General features: G+C 41.2%; 3 protein-coding genes across 4 annotated transcripts in view; 2 read left to right on the plus strand and 1 right to left on the minus strand.

The window, feature by feature from the left end:
- 2mit (leucine-rich repeat-containing protein 2mit) overlaps positions 1–18,983 on the plus strand; it is a 29,836-nt gene extending 10,853 nt beyond the window's left edge. The window contains 2 exon segments of the mRNA XM_032433529.2: positions 7,140–8,757; positions 12,568–18,983. Of these exon segments, the coding sequence (XP_032289420.2) occupies positions 7,810–8,757; positions 12,568–15,144 (3,525 nt within the window). The 5' untranslated portion in view covers positions 7,140–7,809 and the 3' untranslated portion in view covers positions 15,145–18,983.
- The window catches only part of timeout (circadian regulator timeout), an 83,208-nt gene that overhangs the window by 21,996 nt on the left and 35,833 nt on the right, over positions 1–25,379 (minus strand). The gene's annotated exons all lie outside the window — the stretch shown is intronic.
- On the plus strand, positions 21,732–24,143 carry LOC6632476 (luciferin 4-monooxygenase). Its single transcript, XM_002056141.3, has 3 exons — positions 21,732–22,147; positions 22,206–22,717; positions 22,780–24,143. Exons 1-3 carry the CDS (start codon positions 22,004–22,006, stop codon positions 23,735–23,737), a joined length of 1,614 nt encoding a protein of 537 aa, XP_002056177.1. The 5' UTR covers positions 21,732–22,003; the 3' UTR covers positions 23,738–24,143.

The following is a 25,379-nucleotide window of genomic DNA, read 5'->3' on the forward strand; positions in this document are numbered from 1 at the left end:
GGGTGGTCGTGGGTTGGAAATTATCATTGAGACTGGGGCTGGGAATGGGCAGGGCTGAGCTGGGGCAGGCAGAGCTCCAGAGCAAGCAATTTTAAGGGTTCAGCGGCATCGCTTGTGGGCCATGAAATGATGTCGTAAATATTTAAAGTTTGTTGTCTGCCGGAAGGCAGAGCTGCCAGTCTTTTCAACCCACGCTCCCTCCCCGGCACCTTTCCCACATTCCCACATTCCACCCACGCTGCTTTGCAATAATTTGATGCTTGAAAAATGGAGCATAATGTGCGTTAATGTTAATGGCGCGTATTACTGACAAGTGCCTGCCTGATAAATGTTTGGAGAGCAATTGAAAGCTGAAACAGATGCGCTAATTGTCGGTGGGGGGTGCGGAACGTACTTGAAACTTGCCCAGTCATATCGATAACAAAACTTGTTAGCAAAACAACCGCCTAATAACTGGGGACAAGCAACCGCCAGCTTCAACAATTAAAAGACGCCAAATGCCAAAAGTTGGGCGAAGGAGCAGCCAGCTCAGGGACAATAATGGAACAGGCCCAAAAAAAGAACAAAGAGCGCTGAAAGCACAAAAACAAAGCGCAGCCAACGTTGACAACCAGCATCAAAATAACAAAGCAAATGTGCAGTGCGCAGGGTATAGTGGTTAGGCGGATTTGACGGGATGGTGCTGCAGGTAATAGCAACACAAAAAGCCAATGATACCCTTAGATAAGTAAGCACAGGGTGTAAACCTAGCAGGGGAAAGCAGCTCATATATTCAGCGATTAATATAAAGAGCAGAAATTAAAGCTTAGCTCTTTCTGCTCTTCTTCAGAGCGGAAAACATTACAGCATAATTTTCGAAATTTTCCCAGTCAATTTTTTTATAGGGTATTCTAGATCAATGTTGTTTGCTTCTTTTTGTCTAAGCGTTTTTGGTTGATTTCTGGGGCAAGCAATGGGAACAATGAACAATGGCGCAAAGCAACGGAGCAGGAAAGTCAACGACACACAGAACACATAACATTCACACTCACACACGCTTTGAAGAGCACTTTTAGTGTGTTATTTTTGCAAAATATTTTTGCACTTTTTGCCAAACGTTGCCAAGCGAAACCACTTGAAGAACAATCGGAATTATTGATTTTGGCGCTAGTCACAGATTTTTTAGGCAAAACTTTAGCAAGTGGGCACTGAAGCGTTAACTTAAAGCGAGCTGCTGACAGCTTTAACATCCTAGTAACCCGCACACACACATGCACGCCCACACACACTTACAGATGAGCTCAGTAAGAGGACGCAGGATGCAGGACACAGCTTGGCTGTGAGGTTTCAACTTACATTCATATCTCAGAGGTTGACAATTTGGAGCACATAATGCTAGTTGTTCAGCCGTTTGTCAAACGTTTGTGTGCCCGCGTGCGAGTGGCTGTGTGTGTGTGTGTGTGTGTGTGTGTGTGTGTGTGTGGGTGGATGGGTGTGTGTACATAATCTAGCAATCAGCTTGACCAGAATGGCAGAGACCATCAACCACAATATCTGAAGCAGACACGTATCACAGATTTAATGGCCAAGCAAAGGCAATTTGGCAAATTATTAGAAAATCATTGTGCCACTTTATGAGGCAGGCAGGAAAATATGACAGTGGCACCAGTTGAGCACCCGCCTGCGGCAAATAATGTGCTGTAGGGGTCAAGCTGTCCAAAATCATTTAGTGAAACGCAATTTGTGCCGTGGCCCCAAATTATGCGCAGAAGTGAGCTAGCAAAAAGTGCCAGCTAGACATAAGTAAAAAAAAAACTGTGAACTAGATATTAATATAGCCGAATGCATAAGCTGGCTAAATGTTTTTTGTTGGCCAAATTTATTGAAAAACTTTTTCAATTTCATAAAAAGCTTTGCCAACTAAACAAGGGGTTAAAACTGCGAGTAAGACAATCAAAATTAATGCCATGCTCCATTTGGCAGCGAGAGACGGACGGACAGACTGAGAGACAGACAGGCCACATTTTTTATTAAAATATCTTTTTGTATGTCAAGAGCATAAAACGCTGCGAGCAACCGAAATCAAGCTAACAATATGAAGCCAAAGACGAAACCAACTAGAAAAGAAGTCCAAAAAATACAAATAAAATCCCATAGGATAGCCTCGACTCTGCGGGTCTATTCCAGGGCCTTGAGCGATTTTTCACTACACAATTTAACAAATAAAAGCAACACACAACAACAAAAAATGGCAGCAAAACAGAAAAATAAAAAAATCAAACATGAGAATCTACACACAAATAAAACAATAAAACCCACACACACACACACACACACGCGCACACACAGCTAGAGGCGCACAACAAACTGAGGATGTGGATGAGCACAAGTTTATTACGAATTTTACTTATGTGTTTTTTTGGTTGCCCTGGCAGACTTCAGGACACGGTGTGGTAGCTGGGTGTTTGGGCGTTTCGTGGATGGGATTCTGGCAGCGCCTTTAGCCACAGGGCATTAATAAAGACAACAACATGGCGGTGGCAATGTCGACCTCAAGTTGGTGACCATAAGTCATAGGCAAAAGTTCCCAAAAACGTTTTCTCTTAGTTTTTGGCAAATTGCCGCAGCTTGAGAATTATATTCGTTAAGCAAAGTAACTTTTCACAATAAAGGCAAAAATATATTACATTATTATCAAGTATTTTTCATGGCTGATAACTAGTTGTGGGGTTTTATCGAAACATATTAAGAGTAAAAAGTTTATTAGCTAGTTTCCTTACTTTGTGTTTCGTATACCGTTTGGGTTAGAAGAAGCTTGCACGGGGCATGTACAGGGTATGCTAATCACACATTGAATCATTTAACTTAAAATTTTAAAAAACTCAAAGAGCAAGGATCAGGCTAGTTTCAAGCTATAATCTACAGGATTTTTTAGTTTCAAGATAAGTCTGTGAATTTGAGAACATAAAATACCTTAAATGCGATATAAGTATCATTTAAGACTGCTGTCATATAGACACAGACATACACACACACACACACACGCACGCACTGTCGCATGTGTGTAAAGGCCTTTTTGATATCGATACGCCAAAGCGCCGCCCAATTGCCCGCCCATTCACTTGACAGTTGACTGAACAAAAAAAGTTTAATTTGAAAACTTTTATGCGCAGTGGAGAAAAATACCAAAAAGAATAAAAAAAATACTGCCCATTGATGGCTGGTAACAAATCACAAAGGCATGCGCTGGCAAATTGTTTGCAAAGCGTTGGACATTTTGCTTAAAGATTTCACTCCGAGTTTAAGAGCCACGAGCTCAACTGAAAGTGACAAACTCGCACGTCCTGCCAATGTTGACATTGACACAGATGCAGCTGGCTACAGGCTGCAGGATAAAGGATGAAGAATACCGAATGCAGTTGCCGGCATTGAATACATGTCAGACGCAGCGGGCGGCCGAATGTGTAAAACTTTCACAAAGCGGAAGTTTATTAAAACAGCAGCTCAGGGAAAAATAGTGTAGAAGAAGCGAGGGCACAAGCACATGCATGACAAACAGGCAAGCTGTTGTCCAGCATGATCGACCGAGATATACCCAGTAACTGTTATGATATTATCGTTGATATGACATAATAATGATTGAGGTTAAGAAGTAACTATCTCCACATGTATCTGCAATACTCATAAGATTTGCATATTCCGAGAAATTAAATGCTAATATGCAAAGTTTAAAGTACATACCAAATTTTAGCTTTCTAGTTGATATAGATTCTGGGATCGATAGGATGTTTAAAGAAAGAGAGAAAGCGGATAGACTGTTATATGAAACATGACAAGATCGATCATGTTCATTTCTTTGACTACTTTGGCTGATGCTAAGCTGAGCTCAACTCTTTGATACTCCTTAAAGCGTTTTAAAGGATAAGGGAAGGGTATACAAAGTGCGCACTTAACACAAACCTAAGAGCCACACAGACCAAACTAACTAAGCCAGCAGTCCCTGCAGTTTTACGTGAAATGCAAATGCACACTGCACACACACACACACACAGACGCACACATACACACAAAGCAGATCTGAACACTGCATTATGCATGGGCTAGACGGGGGCAAAGATACAATTTTGTATTTTGTTGCGCAATTGAGCGCGCAACTGAAGCAAGAAACTGTGTGGCAAAAAAACGTATCTCAAGGAGACAGCCAGGAGGCACTCAATGAGGAATGCATTCGGCGACAGCGTTGTCCTTGCCGTCAAATGCCATTTGCATTTTGTTGCACAAGCTGCGCACTGATAAAGCCATGCTGCAGTCGACTCGAAGTGGGATTGGTCTGGGACTCAGGCCCGACCATGGGGTGCAAGACGTTATGTCGGCTAAATTTCTATAAAATAAATCGTTGACGTATGGCAGCTGCATGCTGCTGCCGCAACATCCAATTTCAGTGCAGCGCACAATGTCCTGAATATTATTAAAGCAAGGAGTTGAGCACTTGCAGAAGCTAATAAAATTCTTTCCTGGAATTTGAAACACATAGAAGCTGACAGTTCTGACTAAGTATTACCACTGTCATATGAGAAAATCTTGATCAAAATAAGACTACTATATCATTTGGCACTGTCAAAGGAATCAGTCAATTGCAGAGTTCTCGTGATTGCGTGTACAAGGGTATTTAATCTTCGGCGTACCGAAGCTCACCTTCTTTCTCTATCTACTTATACATAGCATTTGCTGCAGTGCCATCTTAGCTTATCCAAAGCTTCTTCGGTATTCCAGTTCGGTCTATTTACATGGCATAATAGGATGCACTTTAAACGTGCTGCATCAGCGAACTGTTTGCCCTTTGTCCTGTGCATTTGATTAACTGAGTAAGAGATAGAAAAAAATAAGCAAATGCGACAAGAGTTTCACATAAATATTCGAGTTCCGGCCGGTATTGGGTAGGGGTTTGGCCACCCTGTGTAATGCTCAATCATAAAATACAGACTAGGCACAAGCAAAATATATATGGCATAGCAATTCGCAAATTATTTTCAAGCTGCCATTAAATAAACTGACAAACGCAGGCAGACACAGAAAGAAAAAAAAATAAAACCAAAAAATAAACGCGCTCCCTGACTATTGACTCCGGGCGTGGGTACTCGGTAATGTTAGGGGTGAGTGCGGGGGTGACAGACAGACAGACAGACAGACAGACCGACAGACCGACAGACCGATAGAAAGACACAGAGACAGCTGTTCTTGGCCATGTTGTTTTAGCTGCTTCTGATATTGCTGTTATATATATGTTGTATTTCTTTTTTTTAAATCGACTTTCATGTCAACCGACTTGTGTACATCATCTGTCTGTCTGGCATAAAGAGGGGATGTATTGCGGCTCTGAGGGGGCGCTGGGGAGGACTTTGGCCAAGTCTGTCGCTAAACTTATGGCCTACATTTGACTGTTGCGTAAGCAAACGAGATGTGAAATGCCAGCTCCTTGATAGCATTTGTCAATAAACTTCATGTGAACCAGCGATGCCTATAAATTTGTTTACACTAATGTATATGTATATATGTATGGGTGTGTGTGTGTGTGTGTGCTTGTGTAAGTTGAAGAAACAACAACATTTATGGGCTTAACAATCCCACATAAACAACATATGTACATTACATACAACATCCAAATAGAAATGCTCGAAAAAAGATTTCATAGTCTTATTCGACTAGTTAAAACCCTGAAGACAGGTTTTAGGTAAAAATAAATGTAAGACAAAAATGCAGACTAAATGAAAGCTTGCAAATGTTTTTAAATTTCTTTGCTTTGAAAGGAAGAAAATGAAAACATGATAGGATTTATAAAAGAAAATAATAGGTTTTAAGTCTTTAAGTTTTTTCTAGAGTTAAGGATCAAGGCTTATAAATTGAATAACAGGCGAATCGACTGGCCAACCAATGCTTCTGGGTGGCAAATTAAGGTCTTGGGCGAAAGTACACGATTCTTCAAACTAATTTTCAAAATTGTCCCCAAAAGGTACAAATGGGCGAAAGCCTGTTGATTGTATTTTCAGATTGTATGTTATGAGGCACAGCCCTTTAAAAATCTTTAGTGGCAAGCCGTATGCTAGAACCCATATAGCCGCTCGTAGCAAGCGAATTGGCAATTTTGACTTTAAGTAGACATTGACAAATTAATTTTCGGCAGATTGGTGCTACACAAAAATAAGGTCCTAGGCATACATTTGCGCATCATTACGGCAACAAGAAGTAAATCAAATTTGCGTCGTTTTTGGCCGCCCCCGAGGGTTGTCTGTTGACAGTTGTGGGTTATGCAGTGGGTTTCCTGTCGCTTGTCTGCAACGGAAATGAAATGACCCAGTTAAATGATTTATATAGCGCACACACACACACTTATACGCACACAAATACAAATGATAGCACATATGCTGGTTTTATAAGCAGGGCTTAGTGGCATGCGGCTGCCACGCGGTCAGAAAAGGTGCCTCATGTGTGGCACGCGCTTCTGACCCAGCTACAGAGCTCGTTCACCCTGCCTGCTCCTGTAGCAAGGTCCGCACCCAGGCCGAATTATGGCTGGCTGTTAAGCGTGTTGAAATTATAATTTCATTAGCTGCAATCAACATAAAAATAACACTTAAGGCAAAGTGCCAAAGCGCTTTCAAGTCGTAAAGCTCGAGCTCAAATTAAAAAGAAGCACGGGCAAAAAAAAGTGTATGAGAAACAAGCGAAACAAAATTTATTTCACTGGGGCGCCGCAGTTGAAATACCCTTTTCATACGACAGCAGCGAATATATTTGTGATCTGACGGCAAGTAAAACAAGTAAAACTTCTCATCTTTGAAAGATTATCTAGCTGCTTATCAGCTGTAAACGAAACCAGCTTCTCATCGTGCTTAAACATATAAATTGTATTTAGTCAAAGAAGTCGCTTTCAGGCGTTACATAATTCTTGACATAATTACAATACTTTCTCTGCAAGGGTATGCACAAAAAATAAAGTCAAGTGCAGACACAACGCAAATGCTCAGCAAATTATAAAGAAGTTTACCTTTTTTACCATTGCTTTTTTGCACTTTGCATGCGAAGAACAACAACAACAACAACAACAATAACAATGGCAATAACAAGCGTAATTACATTTTTTGTTGCACGTTTCATTACAGATTTTAAGCACGCGACGACGCCTGGGGAACAATTGACGTTGTTATGCGACAACATTTAGCTCTAACAACAACGACAAACGACAAACAGCAGCAAAGCAGGTGAAGCGATGCGCGCTTTTTAATTGACATTTGCTGAAGCTGAACAACGCTTTGTGCAGCAATTAGCAAAAAAAAAAGAAAAACAGACGCACAGAAAAGGACAAAAAAAAAGTAAAACAATTGTAAACAGTGAGAAAAAAATAACAACAATTGAAATGCTGATGGCCAAGTTGATATTTAATTAAAAATTCAGCATATTTAGCGTGCGACGCTGAAAAGTAGGCAACGCCTTTTCCACAAACAAGCTGTCAAACTGTTGACAGTTGTCACACGGTCGAGCACAGAGGCGTGCACGTGACGCTCCCTTAAAAATTAAAAAAAAATATACAGAGAGCAGGCCAGCCAACAGGCGGCCTTTTGGAGTACGTGAGTGCATGAATGTATGAATAAATGGCAGGCAAATGAATGAAACGTCCAAAACGTTGGCCATATTCCACAAATTTCTCGCACAGCGCTAAACGTCTGCACGTACAGCGCATAAATTTCAAGTGAAATTAACGTCCAAGCCCTTAAACAAAAAAATAAGAATAAGAAAAACTGTTAAATAAACGAGGCACCTGCCCACACAAAAATGTTGGCCCAACACTGTGCCCTGGTTGGCCTGTTCCTGGCCTTTGCCCAGCTGCTATGCAGCGTGCAGGCATTAACCCTGACAGATGCCGCCGCCGAGCAGCAGGAGCGGCAACTGTCGCTGCAGCATCTCAGCTATCAAACCGTGCGCCGCATGCTGCGCGATGAGCACGCACCGGCGGGCCACTACAAGGCCGAGCTGCGCTACCAGCACAAGCGCGAGTCACCGCTACGCGAGAAGCGCGAGGCACACAGGACGGTCGCAACGCTGCTGAATCTGACGCGGCAAGGCCTGAGCGCCTATGATAGCCAACAGAACTATCAGGGCCAATTTGAGCTGGTGAATCGCTTGGATCTGAGCCACAATCGGCTGAGCAGCCTGCAGCTGCAGAACTTTACGCAGCTGCAGCAGCTGAGCGCATGCAATAACACGTTGACCCTGCTGCCTGCTCTGAGCACCACGCTAAGCGCACTGGATCTATCCTGGAACAAGCTTAGCCAGCTTTCCAGCAGCAACAACAGGAGCAGCAGCAGCTTCTTTGAACAGCGCATGCCACAGCTTAAGCATCTAAATCTGGCACACAATGAGCTGGGCGGTGCCATAGCTAGGCAGGCATTCTACAATCTGATTGGTCTGGAAACACTGCTGCTCGGCTGGAACAACATAACGGATATCGACTATGAAACCTTTCTGGCGCTGCCCAATTTGCAGCATCTGGATTTGTCGCACAATCAGCTGAGCGGCTCGGCTATACGCGCTCTGCAGGGCATACCCGATCTGGTGAGCCTGTCCATTGCACATAATCCGCTGGTGGGCGCAGCCATGCAGGAGTTTGTCGCCTCCTGGAGTCTCAAGGATCTGGATGCCAGTGGCACCGGCTTGTGCCAGGTGCCCGCTGCACTGGCGCAATCTGTACGCACCCTCAAACTCTCGCACAACTGGCTTCAGGTAAGCAGCTGGCTTACTTTAATACCCTGTACACATTGAAAATATAGTTAAAAAGGCATCTCGGCTCCCATAAAGTATATATTTTAGCAAATAATTCCAAGCGCGTTGAAACGTAGCTCTTCCAATGGCAGCTGACGATTAAGTTTATAATATCCGATTACCCCTCGGTAATCGAGCATATATTGCAACTTGTAAGAGGTGGAGGCACCAAATGTGGTACCCACTTAAGTTTTTATTGTTTCCTCAATATTGTAAAAATTATATTTTTGGAGGCATAATCTTGGTTTTCACACACATTTTGATGTTTTATTTATTTTCTGAAGATTTCATAGCGATCGGACCATAAAGACCGAAAATAAAGTGTAGGGCAAAGACAAGAATCAGAGGTGTGTGCATAGAAGGATATTAGATTGCAACAGCAGCTTACCCCTGGGTATATCCTAGTGGGGCACTCCCGACTAGTACCCGCACGCTGTAATCAATAAATTAGCAAAACCATCAAGTGTATGTTTGGCTGCCTAGTCTCACGCGAAAATCCTCAATTTTCCGTCGGTGTGCAGCCAATGAACCGCAATTTTGACGCTTTTGTCGGCAATTAACGGCACATTCGCAAGACCAACCACGCACTTTTTCTTTAGCCCCTCCGTTGGTGTAACTGGGGGTGGGGGTAGCACTAAGGGGCGAGCCAGTTCCCGTTGCTGCCATTAATTAGCATCTGTTTTGCGGTCCGGGTCGGCTCTGGCTGTGTGCTTGAGTGCGCCTGTGCCTGTGCCTGTGCCTGTTCCCGGCTCCGATTACCCACGCACACAAAAATCTCACCCGGGCGTATGATTTACACTTTGTTATTTTTAAATTTACGCCGCCATTTTGTTGCCTCTCGACTCGCACTTCCGGCTCCGGCTGCGACCCCGACCACAGCATGGGGTCGCTTCCCCGTAGGGCGCACATTGTCGCCGAGCTTTAAATTATTTTATGTGCCGCCACATTCTCGAGCGTAAAAAGGAAATACTGCACATAAATATTATTGATTAGAACGCTCTGAAGCAGCGAAAAAATTTTTAAATATATCAGTCATATCTTAAAGACACATTTGAATTTGTATTTATTATGTATTGAATGTACCTGCCGTTTTGCCTTACTAATCCAAAATGAATCAGTTAACAGAAACTACGGAAGTCCCATTGAAACGATGCAGTTTTCCAAGCCCCGCTATGAACCGAACTATATACTGTTTCGATTTGAAAATATTTTTGATACATGTTATAATTTCTGCCTACGATATTTTTATATTTATTTATATTTATATATTTTTTATATTTCTGTCTATATTCAATATTTCATATTCAATATAGGATTACAATTATATTGTTTGTTGTATGTATGTTAAGTGTAAAGTTGGTGTAAAAAAGGTGTAAAGTTTTAAGCCCACCATTACGTATGTGAGTACAACTCACAAATGCTATCAAACTTCTGCTCTTTAACTACAAGTTTTCTATTAATATCCTCATATCTGAACTCTTTGGATCTCGTAATATTAACGGAAATACCTAAAAATAATTTTGATTAAGGCTTAAACATAAGTATGAGTCAGTATTTAAAAAGAAACTTAAGACGGCCTTTATTTAGCTCATAAATACGCCGACTATAATTGTTGACTCTTCAGAATCAAGTATTCTCTGCAATATTTTTTATTGTGCGAGCGTTTAGTCGGTGTTAAGTTGGTCACTTAGTCAGTGCTAGAGCGTAATTAAAATCACAATGCGACCACACAATAGAGATGTTAAAAGCACTTTACTCTTTTCACAAATGCCAAGGAAAAACAATGCACAATAAAATAAGTTAAAAAGCTCCGCAGCGGTTATGAGTGACAGCCAAACGGAAGGACAGACCAGTTAAGCTGGCGATTAGCGTTTACAACGACTGTAAAAGGATTCCTGTCAGCTGACTTCAGCTGGGTTTGCATATTTAATTGGGGCCGGCGTGAAAGAGTGTCTAAAGAAGTTAAAATAGTATAATATAATACCATGCAGCTATCTGATATCAAACTACATCATTTCATTTCTACAAGAAGTAAAAGCACATCTCATAAATTTAAAAAAATATTTGAAAAAACTATGATTAGAATTGATTGATCGAAAAATAAGTTTCATTAAACTAGTTTCTATAGATTTCATATTTTAATTATTTCATTTTAAACTGAGTCAGTTTTTATCATCAGTCAATTAAAAAAAAAAACGACTTCAAATATTGATTTTATTACAAAAGGCGACCCTTGTGCCCCTTGTACTTTTATCAGTAGTCAGTCCGTCAGCTATTTACTCATTCAGTCAGACAGCTTTTCGGCATGAATCATTTGAGACCCCAACTAATTTTTAAATTTCAGAAGAAAAAGATACTAGTGTTAAAAAAAGAAGCTTTCTATCATCAGTTAGTTGGAGCAAACAATTTCGCAAGCACAGACTACCCGATGTAAGGGCAACAAGAAATAGCGATAAACTGATTTATGGTCTACAACTACAGTGTTCCGATTGCAGTATAAGCATAAAGCACGTACCCAGCCGTTTAGAGGCTTCGCTCGGGTATTAACTAAGCCTTAACAGCCTCTAGTACATATAGAAAAACAAATGCGACTTATAAATGGCTGTTGCTGCTGTTGCCGTTGTTGCTGCTGCTGCTGTTGCCGATTATGGCAAATGCCATAAAAGGTGCAAAAATGCCATTCGTAAGCTTTGCAGGGCAAAGAAAAAAAAAAAGAGACTAAGGCGCTCGCTCGACACTGGGCATTAATAAAATAAGGATAATTGGCATAAGCATAATCACGTTTAAGCCAACAACCAACGAGCAGCTGAGACAGGCTAAGACAGCGAGAGCCCAACTAGTTGCAATTGCTTTGCGCTCCTTGTGAGCTTTACGGGATCCTTTTGTGTTGCCAGGCAGCAGGCATTTTAATTTGTCTGCCATAGCTGCTCCTGGAGCTGCTCCCCACAGCTGCCTTTTATCGCCAGTCAACACGCAGCCTTTTCATGGCAAATTATGGCGTTTAGAGTCGACGTTTCTGCCACAGCCAACGCTTCCGCCAGTCTGTGGCAACTGCGCCCGAGGGCATCGACGGCAGCAGCGGCTGTTCGGTTGGTCGCCTGTCTGCCTCTCTGACTGACTGACTGACTGGCTGGCTGGCTGGATGGCTGGATAGCTGGCTCCGTGCTTGGCGCTTGTTTCATTTAATGAGTCGCGTCTATGTTTACTTTTTGGCCCCAGACGAGCAGTGCTTGGGGCAATGGTACCGGCAACGACAACGGGAACTACCAAAAGGGGCAATGGCGTCCGACCAGCCTTTGAAGTAATTATAACGGCTGATTCAAGTTAATTTTTAAACAATGTCAGCAAGTCACTCGCTTCTCGCACTAATCAAATTTCCAACACTCAACTAAAAGTTCGTTAAAGCTTAGCCCCAGACAGATTTATACCCAAGGACATTCCTTCACTTTAAGGGCAAACTGCAAAATCAAGCACAAACACAATATAATATTAGGATTGCCTTCTTTTAAAAATTACAACGAAGGTTTGAGTGCCCGTTTTGTCTGTCGATTACTTTAAGAGAACTATGTGAAATAAAATACCTTCCGGCATTTCAGGTAAATTTACTGCCTGTAACAGAAAGACGGATTGATGCATGCACAGTTTCTGTTCAAGAATATATATACTTTATGAGATCACTTCGTTACACATCTCATGATAAAATTATCACAGCCTCAACACGGGTGTAAAAGTTAAATACATTTTTAATTTCTTGTAATCTTGCATTTACAGACAATAAATTGCGGAGATTTGGATAGTTATCCACTGTTGCAGTACTTGGATCTGTCCTACTCGCACATTGCGCAGTTGGAGGATGATGCACTGGGTCGTCTGGAACTGCTCGAGCTGTTATTCCTTGACCACAACAAACTGATGCGTGTGCCGAACAGCTTGCCCACCTCGCTGGAGCATCTCTTTCTGCAGCATAATCGAATTATGGAGCTGCAGCCACAGGCGTTTGTCGGTCTGAAGAATCTGAAAACCTTGGATCTATCCGGCAACCGTTTGTTGTATTTGCCGGCGCTGCCATTGGCCAACTTGCTTACATTAAATCTGCAGTCAGCGGGTATCGAGTCGGTCAGCCAGTCGATTGTGCACACGCTGCCGCAGCTGCGCGATCTGCTGCTGGAGGAGAATCCGATCAGGTGCAGCGATCTGCTGGGCATTGCCGAATGGGCAAGTCCCTGTCGCAGTGCCGACTTGGGTCGTACATTGGGCCTCATTGATGTAAAGCGACGTTACGTGCAGTTGCAGAACTTTAACGAGAACTTTAGCAGCACTTGTGGGGGCGTGGCAAATGAAGTGAATGATGCAGCCGAGCTGGCCAAATCAATGCCGCCCACTTGCAGCCAGGCAACGGCAGCAACAACACAAGCAACTATGCCAAAAGTGCAAAAGTCAAAGGCACTATCTACAGCGGCAGCAGCAGCAACAGCAACAACAGCAGCAACACACACAACTCTTATGCAATCAAGCGGCAACAACATTGCACTGCTAACCGCAAAAACTTTAGGGCCAGCTGAAACAACTTCGTTAGTGCAACTGCAGCGCCAACAAATGCCTGGCATGCCAACTGCAATAACAGTAGCAACAACAACACCAGGAGCAACAGCAGAAGCAGCAGCAACAACAACAATAATTGCAACTGCCACAGCCGCTGGCGTGCCAAGTTTGCAACGCGCTGCCAAACGCACAAACATTTTGGCAAGCAGCTCAACGCCGCTAGCAGCAACAACAGCAACATTAGCAACAACCACAGCGCCGCCTAGACTAGCCAGGCCAACAAACATAAGCAATGTTGCTGCGGTCGCCAAGGCAACAGCAACAACAGTCGCTGTGCCACAAACAATTTTGGCGCTTTTAAGTTCAGATAGCAAACACAAACATGCCAAGAGTGTATTAAAACAGACAGCAGCAACAACAACAACAACAACAACAACAACAACAGAGATGATAGAGACAACAACAACAACAACAGCAACAACAGTTGCCGCTGTGCAGCCCAGTGACACTTCCGGTCAGGAGGCAAAGCCGGCACATAAACATGCCACGCTGCAGCTGCATATTAAAGATCGGCATCTAATTGGAACGCCGCTGCTGATGCACAAGGGCGACAACCTGCTGATAGATGCGGAGCAGTTGTTGCTGCCTGGAACGGCAACAGTAGCGGATGCGGAAACATTGCTGGCTGACAGCCAGCTGAAGCAGCAGCAGCGACAGGAAACGACTGATAAGCGACAAGCGGAAGCAATAAAGGGCGACACAAAGGCGACACCACAGACCGAGCTGGAGCTGGAGCAGCACAAGAAAAAGCCCTCGCTGAGCATGAAGAAGATGACATACAGCACCAAGCATGCAGCAATCAAGAAAACAACAGCAGCACCAACAACAACAATAGCAACAGTATTAGCAGTCACAGCCGCAACAACACCTAGCACACGCCCACAACACCAACACAGCAGTGTTAACACACCCAATGCGGTCAAACAGGAACTGAGCACATTCGCCCAGCTTAAGGCCTTTGTGGAACTCAAGACGGAAGCCTCCAAGTCCGCAAAGCTGCTGGCGACACGCCTGGAAACGCAGCATACATTAAATGGCAGCCATCCGGGGCTTATGCTGTTGCTGGCCTGCGTCCTGGTGATTGTGCTACTCGCCGGCCTGGCGCATGTGTATCGCTGTGAGCTGCCCTGGCAGCGCAGTCCACGTGCCCAGCAGCGACCGCATCAGCACCATCAGCGCCAGCTCAATGAGAGCGACGATGTGCACAGCTTTTTGCATTATCAGGGCTCCCGACATGCAAATCCGGCCCGTTTGGGGGCCTGGCATCACAGCACCAGACGTGAGGCGCCATACAGCTCGCCGCTGCACAATTTGCAGGCACGTGAACTGCAGCGCGAGCAGCAGAAGCTACAGTTCTACAGTGCCTCCCTGGCGGACAGCTCCATTGGCAGCGGCAGCGGTAGCGGCTGCTCCTCGGGCAGCAGTCGCAGCAGTCTGCACTCGCCGAGCAACGAGGAAAGCTACTATATAGAGATGGCACCCAGCAGCCCCATGACTGCCTCCAGCGGCATACCCAGCCTGCCCATGGAGCTGTTGAGCGGCAGCAGCAGCAGCAACAGCAACAGCAACAACACAAGACGAACCGCCGGCACGGGCGTGGCTGCAACACAGCTGGGTGGAGCTTTGGCGCCGTCGGCAGCAACGCTGCGTTCGATGAGCAGCAAACTGATGGCGCCCGGAACGCGTCGCCTGGGCATCTGGTGACAAACCGTGTTCGGGCAGCGACAATACGCAACACTACAGTGAATCAAGGGCAAATATATAGAAATATAGAAAACATGCTGCATAGTTTTAAGCCCAATGGTCAGCGGCCAAACTGAGTCAGAAAACAATTGGCAGCAGCATCGCAGATATATATATATATATATAAAAATAGAGATATAGATATACATGCACAGATAATTATTTATATATGTATGTATGTCTCTTCGTTTAGTCTTGTTTGATTTATGGCTCATGTTGGTCGCATACGTGGCAGGCCTCTTAGTGTCTAGGTTAGCAGCAACAATTTGTCATAAAGTTTCGTAACGTATACGCCGCGTGTGGCGGCAAGCAGCCAAATAGCCAAAAAGCAGCCAAGAACAGCCAAATAACCACCGCCAGCAACATTTTATAGGCCATCAGGCAAACGCGCTCCGAACCCGCCCCCTCCCAACCCACACCTATCGCCTCAATTTAATGTCCATCTTGTGGTCGTATTTGGGTCAGTTTACACCAGGGCCAGAGCCGTGCGTGTGTGTGTTTGTGTGTTCGTGTGTGTTGGCCAGTTAACTTTATATATGCGTATGAGTGCCTGTCCGTTGGCCAAGATTAAGTGCTTTGATAGTCATGCATATAAAAATGAAATATATCGATAAAGTATTAAATAACAATTTAGTTTATGACCCAAAGTCAGCAAAGGCTCGAACCATCAATGCGCATTACAAGGACCTCAAGAGAACAAAAAGGCTCAATTTACTATTGTTGTTAATTGTGCACTTATTTATAGATCGAGCGAAAATTTGTACAATTTAACATGAGACATTTTTATGGTTTTTAAATAGTTATTTATGCCTCAGAATACTTTTATGCTTCAAACGTAAACATTTATATTTGATAACCGCTTTATAGATTATGCTTACAAGAAACGATTAGCTGAGAGATATTTAAAGTACCTCAAAGATTATATTTTTACACTTTCATATAAGTTTATGCTCAGAGATAACGAGTAGATTTCCTCCAATAATCAAAGAGTTACAGTGTCGGACAGACTTTTTTTACTTTAAGATAATTTTAATCTTTTATTCTCTTGATGTCACTTTCCATTTAAATTGGACAAGCCTTCTAGCGGAGAGATATTTAAATATATCATAGATACTTTCAGCTTTACTCGAGATATAAAGATTAAATGTCAGCTTTAAGATACTTTACGCTAACAAAATATCCTTTTCACAAAAAAACGAGATATATTGCGTTTAGATACTTCATTCAGTAGAAGAAGATTCTAACTAAAACATTAACTAGCTAAGCGGAAGGGCTAAGTAATTAGACAATTTACGCAATTAAAGTGCAAAGCAGAAACAGAAAAATGCATTTAGCTTTCACCTGAAATAAAGCTCTTGATAGATTTTCCTTTTCAAGCCAAAGCTTGTTCCTAATGGACTTTAAAAGCCAACTGCTTCAGTGGCTCCTTAACCCACTTTGCCCAATCTAATTAAAATTTCAAGTTTTGCTCGAACAAAGTCACAACAAGAGGCACACCGTTCTCCCAGAAAACCCTTTAGGTTTTATTTTATTTCTATTTTTACGGTTCGTATTGACAGCCCCCAATTGACAGCAGCCCCAGCAATTGCTCTACTATAGTAGTATATGCTCTCATTCTGCACCCCATTTTCTGTTCTAAGGCAATTGTCGAACCGCCCGTACTTAACCTCATTTTATAAATTGACCAACAGTGAGCATATGGTGTAAATCCAGCCAAATGGGCAGACAACTAATCCGCCACAGCAAATGTGAAATGTTGTAAAACTATTTGAAAGATATGTGAAAAATGGCAACGCCTGGAGACCGGCTGGGCTCCGGCCTGGACTGGCGGAGGCCAACATCAAAATAATGTGCCAGCAAATCAAATTACAAGACGACGACTTCATGAGGGCAGAGAAATGTATGGTTGAGTGGGGTTGCAAGTTTGCGAAGAGGGGGAGGTACAACACAACAATTACATTAAGACACGATAAAAAGTTGTGCAACAATCTTGTGAGTCAGAGCCCAAGCTGCCGGGCAGCCGGGCGGCAAAGCGCCGGACGCAAAGCCACAGTCATTGCACAGTTTTTCAACTTTTTGTGGCTTTGTAATTGGAATACAAGAAGAACAAGAGCAACAGCAACAGGAAGATAGATAAAGATGCGGATACAAACGTATCTGTAATGGGAGCGTAGGCAAGAGTTTCAGCCACTAACAACAGGCGTTCAAGCGTTTCTTCTCAAGCAATTCAGAAGAAGAAGGATTTATTTTTGGCCACAAAAGCGAAATGCGAACCTAAAGCGGGCTAACAACAATTAAAGTAATGCTGACCAACAAACTAAGATGCCCGACGCCCGAATTTGGGCGGGATTACGATGCTAAGAGGGGGCAAAAATAAGGGAGAACGCACAAAATCTTAATTAAGGAAGTTCCAAGTGGGCAAGTGTCAGGCTGCCATTTTTTGTTGGACTGCCGGATGAGGCAGTTGGGTGGAAGTAGAAAAGGGGGCAGCCTTTTTTGTGCACAGCATAGCAGAAAAACTGGACTACAATGGGGCCATATAAACAGAATGCGGCAGGGTAGAAGGCTGAGGGCATTGTCAAATTTAATGAAGGTTTTCTCTTGCTTATGACATGCCCAGCTGGCCAAGATTTACTTACCAAACTTTTCAGTTGCGTACGAGTAAAATTGCGTCAGAAGAAAACTCCGATGAGTTAATTCGTTATTTGACACTTTTGGGTCACATTCCAGGCCCAAACTTGGGCTCAATTTTTGGGAAAATTTTAGTCACTCCGTGCACAGTTAATAAAATGTTTGTTTGAGTACGACGTTTAATTATTTGCCTGCTAAATGGCTTTAACAGCATATAAAAACGGGTGGGGCGGTTGATTTGGGCAAGTTATGTGAAAACAAGTTGCTTTTACGGCAGTTGGCTAGCTCGTAAATAAAGGCACATAATTGAACTTGGCCAGAAATATAAAACAATCTCTCTTTCGAGCTAACAGAAAAAAAGCAACTACAATAATTAAACTTAATTGCGCTGTACATACAAGAAAAAATTGCAATTTTAAATATACATATACAAATATTCTGTGTTTAATAAATACTAAGATATGAAATAACAATAAATAAAACACAGCGCAGATATTTGCATTTAATTTTGCGCATTTTACAAACCACAAAAAAACTAATTGCCAAATATTCGATGCATAGTTTATATCAGTAAAAAATAAATATATATATATATATATATATATATATAAATACACAAAATATATATAGACAGATAAAAGAAAGCATGCACGAGCTCTAGCATATAGAGCGGTGCAAATAAAATATATTAAACAAATAATTATATTTACACAGTTTCAATATTTATTCAGTTTAGACAAACGCCACGCCCACAACATGGTCATCATGACATAGTTCTAATGCGAGTAGATACCAAAACAGTTGCCAAAAAATTAAATAAATAATAATAGTAAAACATACTAATATTTATTTCTGTGTGTATTTGTAAATAACAGTAGTTTACCGTAAAGAATTGTACAATTATTTAAATTGTGTAGCACTAGCTCTTTAAAATTGAAACGTTTGCTAACACTACCAGACATTGTTAGATCAAATCAAATCAATAAAAGTTAATTAAAAGAAAAAATTAAAACTTATTTAAAGAATTACAAAAATTCAATATTTAATGTATTATGAAAACTAGCGGATAAGTATATAAAAATAGCAAAGCAACAGATGAGCGAAATGTAGAGAAGTTCAGCAAAATATTTGATGAGTTCTTCTCAAAATTTAACATTTTAAAAGGACAGGCAACCGACAAAAGCAAAATAAAAATTGAAAATTATTTAATTACAAAAAAAAGAAATAAATTATGATTTTATTATGGGAGGATTAAGAAATAACTGAAAAGTAACGTAAGGCTACTTTATAAACCAGACCAACCTGGGGATGTGTTAACTATGTAGATGATCTTTGACTTTAATCAACTACAAATTCATTTAATTTACGCCAATCTCTTGCTCATTCTTATGCCCAGCGAAATTAAAACAAATGAAAAGCTGCAAAGCCAAAAACAACAAGTAAGAGTTTCTAGTCGGGAGCTCCTGACTAGGGGATACCCTGAACCCTCTTCCTTCAACATCAAATGCATATATATATTTTATTTTAGAAGCTATATGTCAAGTTTGGTGACTCTAGCTCATATTATTTACCAAAATTGCCCAAAAAAAAAAAAAAAGGATATCGATATCGATTTAGTTATCGATTATCGAAAATAAACCTGATCTGCGCGGGAGCTAAGAGCACCTACATCTAAAATTTCAAGTCTCTAGCTCTTATAGGTTCTGAGATCCTTGCGGACGGACAGACGGACATGGCTAGATCGAATCGTCTATTGATGCTGATCAAGAATATATATACTTTATGTGGTCGGAGATGCTTCCCATTTGGATTTCGCACAAATACAATATACCCTTATACCCATTTTTAATGGGTTCAGGGTATAAAAATGTAAGTGTTTCGGTTCACGAGAGTCGATCGAAATCCAACTCCGTCTTTATGATCGACGCTTGAACCTGTTTTTTTTTTCTATCTTCGAACACCGTTTTTGGAACAAACCATGATTTTTTTCAAATGGTTTGTTTTCAATGAATTCGGTTTAGCTGTTTTTATGGCAAACAAATATGGTTAAACTTTCGGTTCTCAGTAAAAATTAATTTGGAATTTCGGATTCAACAGATTTATATTAATAAATAAATATAGAGCTTTCAAGTGTTGTAAAGTTCAATAACATACTGACTTCACGAATACCCCAACAAATATAATAAATGTATATTTAAAGATCTGGTCATAAACTTATCTCTGTAAAAGTAACGTCACGTGTTCTATATAAAGCACAAGTTAACATTTCGACTAACTCAAGAATTTAACAGTAGAAGGAACAGTCGACAAGAATGTAGATTAAGCAAATGCACATGGGCACTAAAAATAAATGTTAAAATTAGTGAACCATGCGACAGTTAAACAAGGAATTGAGCATAATAGCTAAACTAAATTATGCCAATAAGTGCACATAAAATACACCGTCACACACACACAATACACACACATCCAAATAGAACACTCATTGGTTAAGTCAACTAGCCAGGCCAAAACAAAACAACACATGGAACATTTTTATTTCAAATCCAATTATTTCACATCGAACTGCAATCAGATGATTGCGTCCAGCAACAGGAAACGCGTACCAAAGTGTGTGTATGCGCGTGGGTGTGCGTTGTGTGTGTTTATATTGTGTATGTGTGTGTGTGTGTGTGTGTAAATTGCTGCGCTCGACAAACGATGCTGTGGAAATTGCCGACAAAATGAAAGTCAATTGGTTTTTTTTGCTTGCTTTTTATTGTTGGCCTTCGGGGCCGCAGCAAGTCAAGAAATTTGTATGGGTGTGCGTGTGTATGTGTGTGTGGTCCGAGCTGAGGCATTCAATATTGCAGCAAAATGAACGCGACATTCAACAATATTAAAATTCACATCCATTTACAGCCCGATGGAGGACAACAAATGTCTAACGAAATATGGGCAACTGTTGCCAATAAAAAGGTTAATGGAAAAATAATATAAAAAAGGCCCATAATACAAATAAGCATAAGGAAATTTGTTGCCAGTTCAGAATATGACAGTTTAGGGGTAAAGGTAGAGCTTATTTTGATGTTATGAGTTTGAGAGGAAACATTACCTAAAATGAGGGAGTCATTGAATGAACTTTATAAACGTCAATATTGCAATATTTCTATATATTTAAGAGACTTTATTCAGATTGATTAACTGACTGAACCTTTGACTTTTATAATTACATCAACTAAGACAAAACAGACATAATAGTAAAATTACGTTATGAGCCTGATCGGCTTAGGTATCCAGCCATCGGACTAGCAAGCGAGATGTCGCCTCTTGCACGCCTGCAATGTGCGGCTTTACTTGCATATCTTATTTATTGCAAAAAGGTTTAAATACAATTCAAATGATTGAGAATTCTGAGTACTATCTTGAACTAGTAGCTTAGGGAGCCGAGAGCTGATCTTTTCCGTACCTGTTTAATTTAAATAAGAAAATAAGTGTATCCTCAATAAAATTAAGATAACGTTTTCTATTATGCACTTGCATTTCAGCAATATTAATCTATTATATATAATCTACTATCTAGTATCTATATTGTGTTTAATCACACGTTAGTGTGAGAGGGATGGAGCAGTAGAGCACGCTACTGCATATGCATTTGTCGCGTCGGAAAAGATTGAGATTAAATATTGGAAAAAATAAATTTGTTTATTTTTATAAAAGCTGTTTTTGTGGTGGAAGCATATATATAGGTATATTTATTGCTTTGATGGGTTGATATATATTTTAGTCAAAAAATTCTATTAAGCTAAAATAAGAACGCTGTGTGTTATTGTCGACGAGGGAAAACAGAGTTGTCACACTAGGCGAATTAGCAAACAAATTAAAATTGGTTATTGTAAAATTTGTTCAACAAGATTCCAAAAATGAGATGCTCCTAATGTTCGATTCATTATTATAAATACTCAATTTGAGATAAATTAAAGTTAAATAATAATTATTTGTTTTTATTAATTATTATTTAAATGAATAGCTGTCAGCCTTATAGAGGCAATCATATTGCTGAGCGACTGGCACTGTCTGCTGTTATTTGTTGGCTGTGACTCGAAAATTGACGACAAACGACACAGCCAAAAATTCAAAAAGAGATATCCGTGAAATCGATTTTAAGAAAAATTAAAAGAATCCTTGTTTCGTTGACTTGAACCGTTTCTCGAAGAGACAACAGCCCGACAAGTGGACACATTGCTGCGTAATGGCTTGCGTGAGTAAGAGCAACTATGATGCCGAGCGTAAAATCTGGAGTGGAAAAGATGAATCTGACTATTATGCAGCGGATCTATCGATTGGCGAGATCATTTTTCATGAGATGCGACGTCATCCGAAACTTATAGCTCAAGTACGCAGTCAAATAATCCATAGATGAGATATCTAACAACATTGTAATTCCCCATTAGATCTCGGACACTGAGAACACTGTGTTGACCCGGGAGCAGCTCCATTTGAACTCAATGCGTGTGGCCAGCTATATGAGATCCCTAGGCATGTTGCAATCGGACATTGTGGGAATCATAGCGAGAAATACAACGCACATCTTTGCGGTGACCTACGCATGTTTCTTCAATGGTATTGCCTTCCACTCACTGAACGTCTCGTACGAGCAGGCGACCATTGAAAAGCTCTTTAACATAACAAGTCCACGTCTCATATTTTGCGATGGTGAAGACTACAAGAAGGTTAAATTGGCTACGGCAAATTTAAACGCAAAGATCATTACAATGCGTAACCATCAGATTGAATCTATTAGCATTGAGGAAGTGCTGGCCACGCCTATAGAAGCGAAATTTGAACCTGCTCGCCTGGAACAGGGAAACAATCAAACTCTGGCCATTCTCTGCTCTTCAGGTACTACTGGCATACCCAAAGCAGTGACCATCACGAACAGTCGCAAAATCCTAAACACTGGCACGTAAGTGAAGTCAACAACATGGTTATAATTATATGTGTATAAAATATCTTGAAACATTTTAGGAAGCTGACCACTGCGGATGTTCAGTACTCACACAATACTTTAGACTGGGTGGGGGGACTTCTGACAACCGTTACTTCAGGTGTCTACAGCACTAAACGCATTATCGCCGATAATCCCTTTGATCCTGCGCGTCTCCTGCACATCATCAAAGAGCATAAACTCACTTGGCTGTATCAGTCACCGTACCACTTGGCCGCAACGGCCTTTTGCCCGGAATTTGAGCTAGCCGAGCTGCAAAGCTTGAGATACTACTTTTATGCAGGTGATCACTGTTCCTTGGAGGCGCAGCAGAAAATAAGGAATCGCTGCGGCCACAACTGCATGCATTTGGTATACGGCCTGACAGAGTTGGGAAGTCCGGTAACCGTGAACTGTCACTTTGATGAGAAACCCAATTCGGTTGGCCGCCTGATGGAAGGCTTTAAGCTGAAGATACTCGATGATCAGGAACATAGTCTAGGCCCAAACGAAGTGGGCGAAATATGCCTCTATTCTGGCCAATATTGGGCCGGATACTATGGCAATCCCGAGGAGACACACAAATTGCGCGACTCGAGCTTATGGTTCCATACGGGGGACCTGGGCTACATGGATGACGATGGTTTTCTCTACATTACGGATCGGAAAAAGGAAATGCTTAGGTACCAGAACATAATGTATTATCCACATGAAATCGAAGATGTGATTGCTCAGATGCCAGCAGTGGCAGAGGTCTGTGTCTTTGGCGTCTGGAATCCATTTAACGGCGATGAGGCCGCTGCTGCAGTGGTGAAGAAGTTCGGAGCCGAAATACAGGCACAGGATGTGGTTGACTTCGTGCAACAACATTCCAGCGCCGAGTATAAGCATTTGCATGCAGGTGCCATTATTGTAGACAACCTGGAGCGTACTACCAATGGCAAAACCAATCGCCCGGCTAACAAAGCTTATTTTATCAAGGCTAAAAATGGAAATTAAACTTTATCAAGAAAATTTAACAGGATTTCATTAAAAAAACATACACGTTTTTCTTAATAAAATCTCCAGAATGTATATGTTATCTTTATGGAATCTCAACCAGTAACAAGAACTATATCAATTCAATAATTCGTATGCTTTAACATCTTGCTGCAATTTAATTAAATATAATTAAGATTTAGGTATTTGTGACAAAAAAGGGTTTGCTGGAGTTAAAAAACAAAAAAACAAATGTTAATTAAAATTTCTTCATTAAATGTTTTAAAACCTTTATTTAAAACATTACAAACCGAACTTTATGTCAGTGTACTAAATGCATGAAGTGAATAAACTGTATCAAACGAAAAAGATTTATTTAAATATAAGAGAAACTTAATATGATATTAAAATATACCAATAATTAAACCAACTGTAAGCTTTTCTTGTTTAAAATACGAAGAACATGGTTAAATGGGAAATAAGTAAAAAATGGAAAGCAAACACTAAATTCAAAATTGATAGGAAATTTTTAATTGAGAAACCAAAAGAGCTAGCCACGCCCACGTGGTTTAACAGCAAATAAGCAAAGAAATGACAGAATGAATTTAAAACTGGCTATGTGAAGGTTTCGGCAAAAAAATAATTGCCTGAGCCATTGAACTGTTAATTTTTATTCAATTTACTGCCACAGCAGTTAAAGGAAACCTGTTTAAATGGGTGCGAGTGGCACGTATGTAAATGCACACATATATATCATGCGTGTGTCTGTGCACAGTTGTACAAAAAGTTTGTCTAATTGATTACGAAACTGTGCTGCAGTGCAGGCAAATGGCGCTCCATTAGCGTCAGCCAAGCGGGTGGAAAAAAATTGAAAGAGCAAAAGTCAAGCTTACGCAATTTTCGTGTTTTTTCTTTTTATATAAATATGCAAACAATTTTTGTGGCTGTTTGGGCCAGATACTGATGAGGGGAGAAATATGCGCTCCTGCACACACTCTCACACACGCTCAACTGTAAATTGCATTCATATTTAATGCAGCGCTGGTAGCGCGGCCGAAAGCGACGACGCATTACGTATACGCAATGTAGTGCTCCATTGGGACACATTGCTTAATTTCTGTGCAGCCCAAATGCATGAAGGCAGGCAGCCGTGTGTGACACAAACACACACACACATACACATCGAGAGAAAGAGAAGCATGCATATATACATTAAAGCGAATGTCAAATGTGAAGAGCAGCTACCACTAGCAAAAAAAAAAGCGTAAAGAAAATTCGCATTACGTATACGGCAGCTTCCTTTGGCTACAAAAAATACAACCCACACACGTTTGGGGCGGTAACGATTTCATTTCATGGTTTTGCACTCGTTATGACTTTTGCCCGATGACCTCCCGTACCCGCCCCACCGCGCGCTTTGCTTGTTTTTTATTGTCGCCCAGTTGCGTCGCTGTGTCCCCAAAGTGTGCATCGTTTTATGTTTACTAGAGGTGAAATTCAGTTCCCGCCCGCACTCAGTTTCCGGCGACCCAGGCACAACTACTTCGACAAATTTTATTTAAACACCGCCTCTCGAAACACGACATTGGGACAGCAAGTTTTGTTTTTCAATTTAAACTTTAAATTTCACATGTTCTTTCTTTTTATTATTTTTTTTGTTTTC

Source organism: Drosophila virilis, chromosome 2 (assembly GCF_030788295.1).
Source record: "Drosophila virilis strain 15010-1051.87 chromosome 2, Dvir_AGI_RSII-ME, whole genome shotgun sequence".
NCBI classification, from domain to species: domain Eukaryota; kingdom Metazoa; phylum Arthropoda; class Insecta; order Diptera; family Drosophilidae; genus Drosophila; species Drosophila virilis.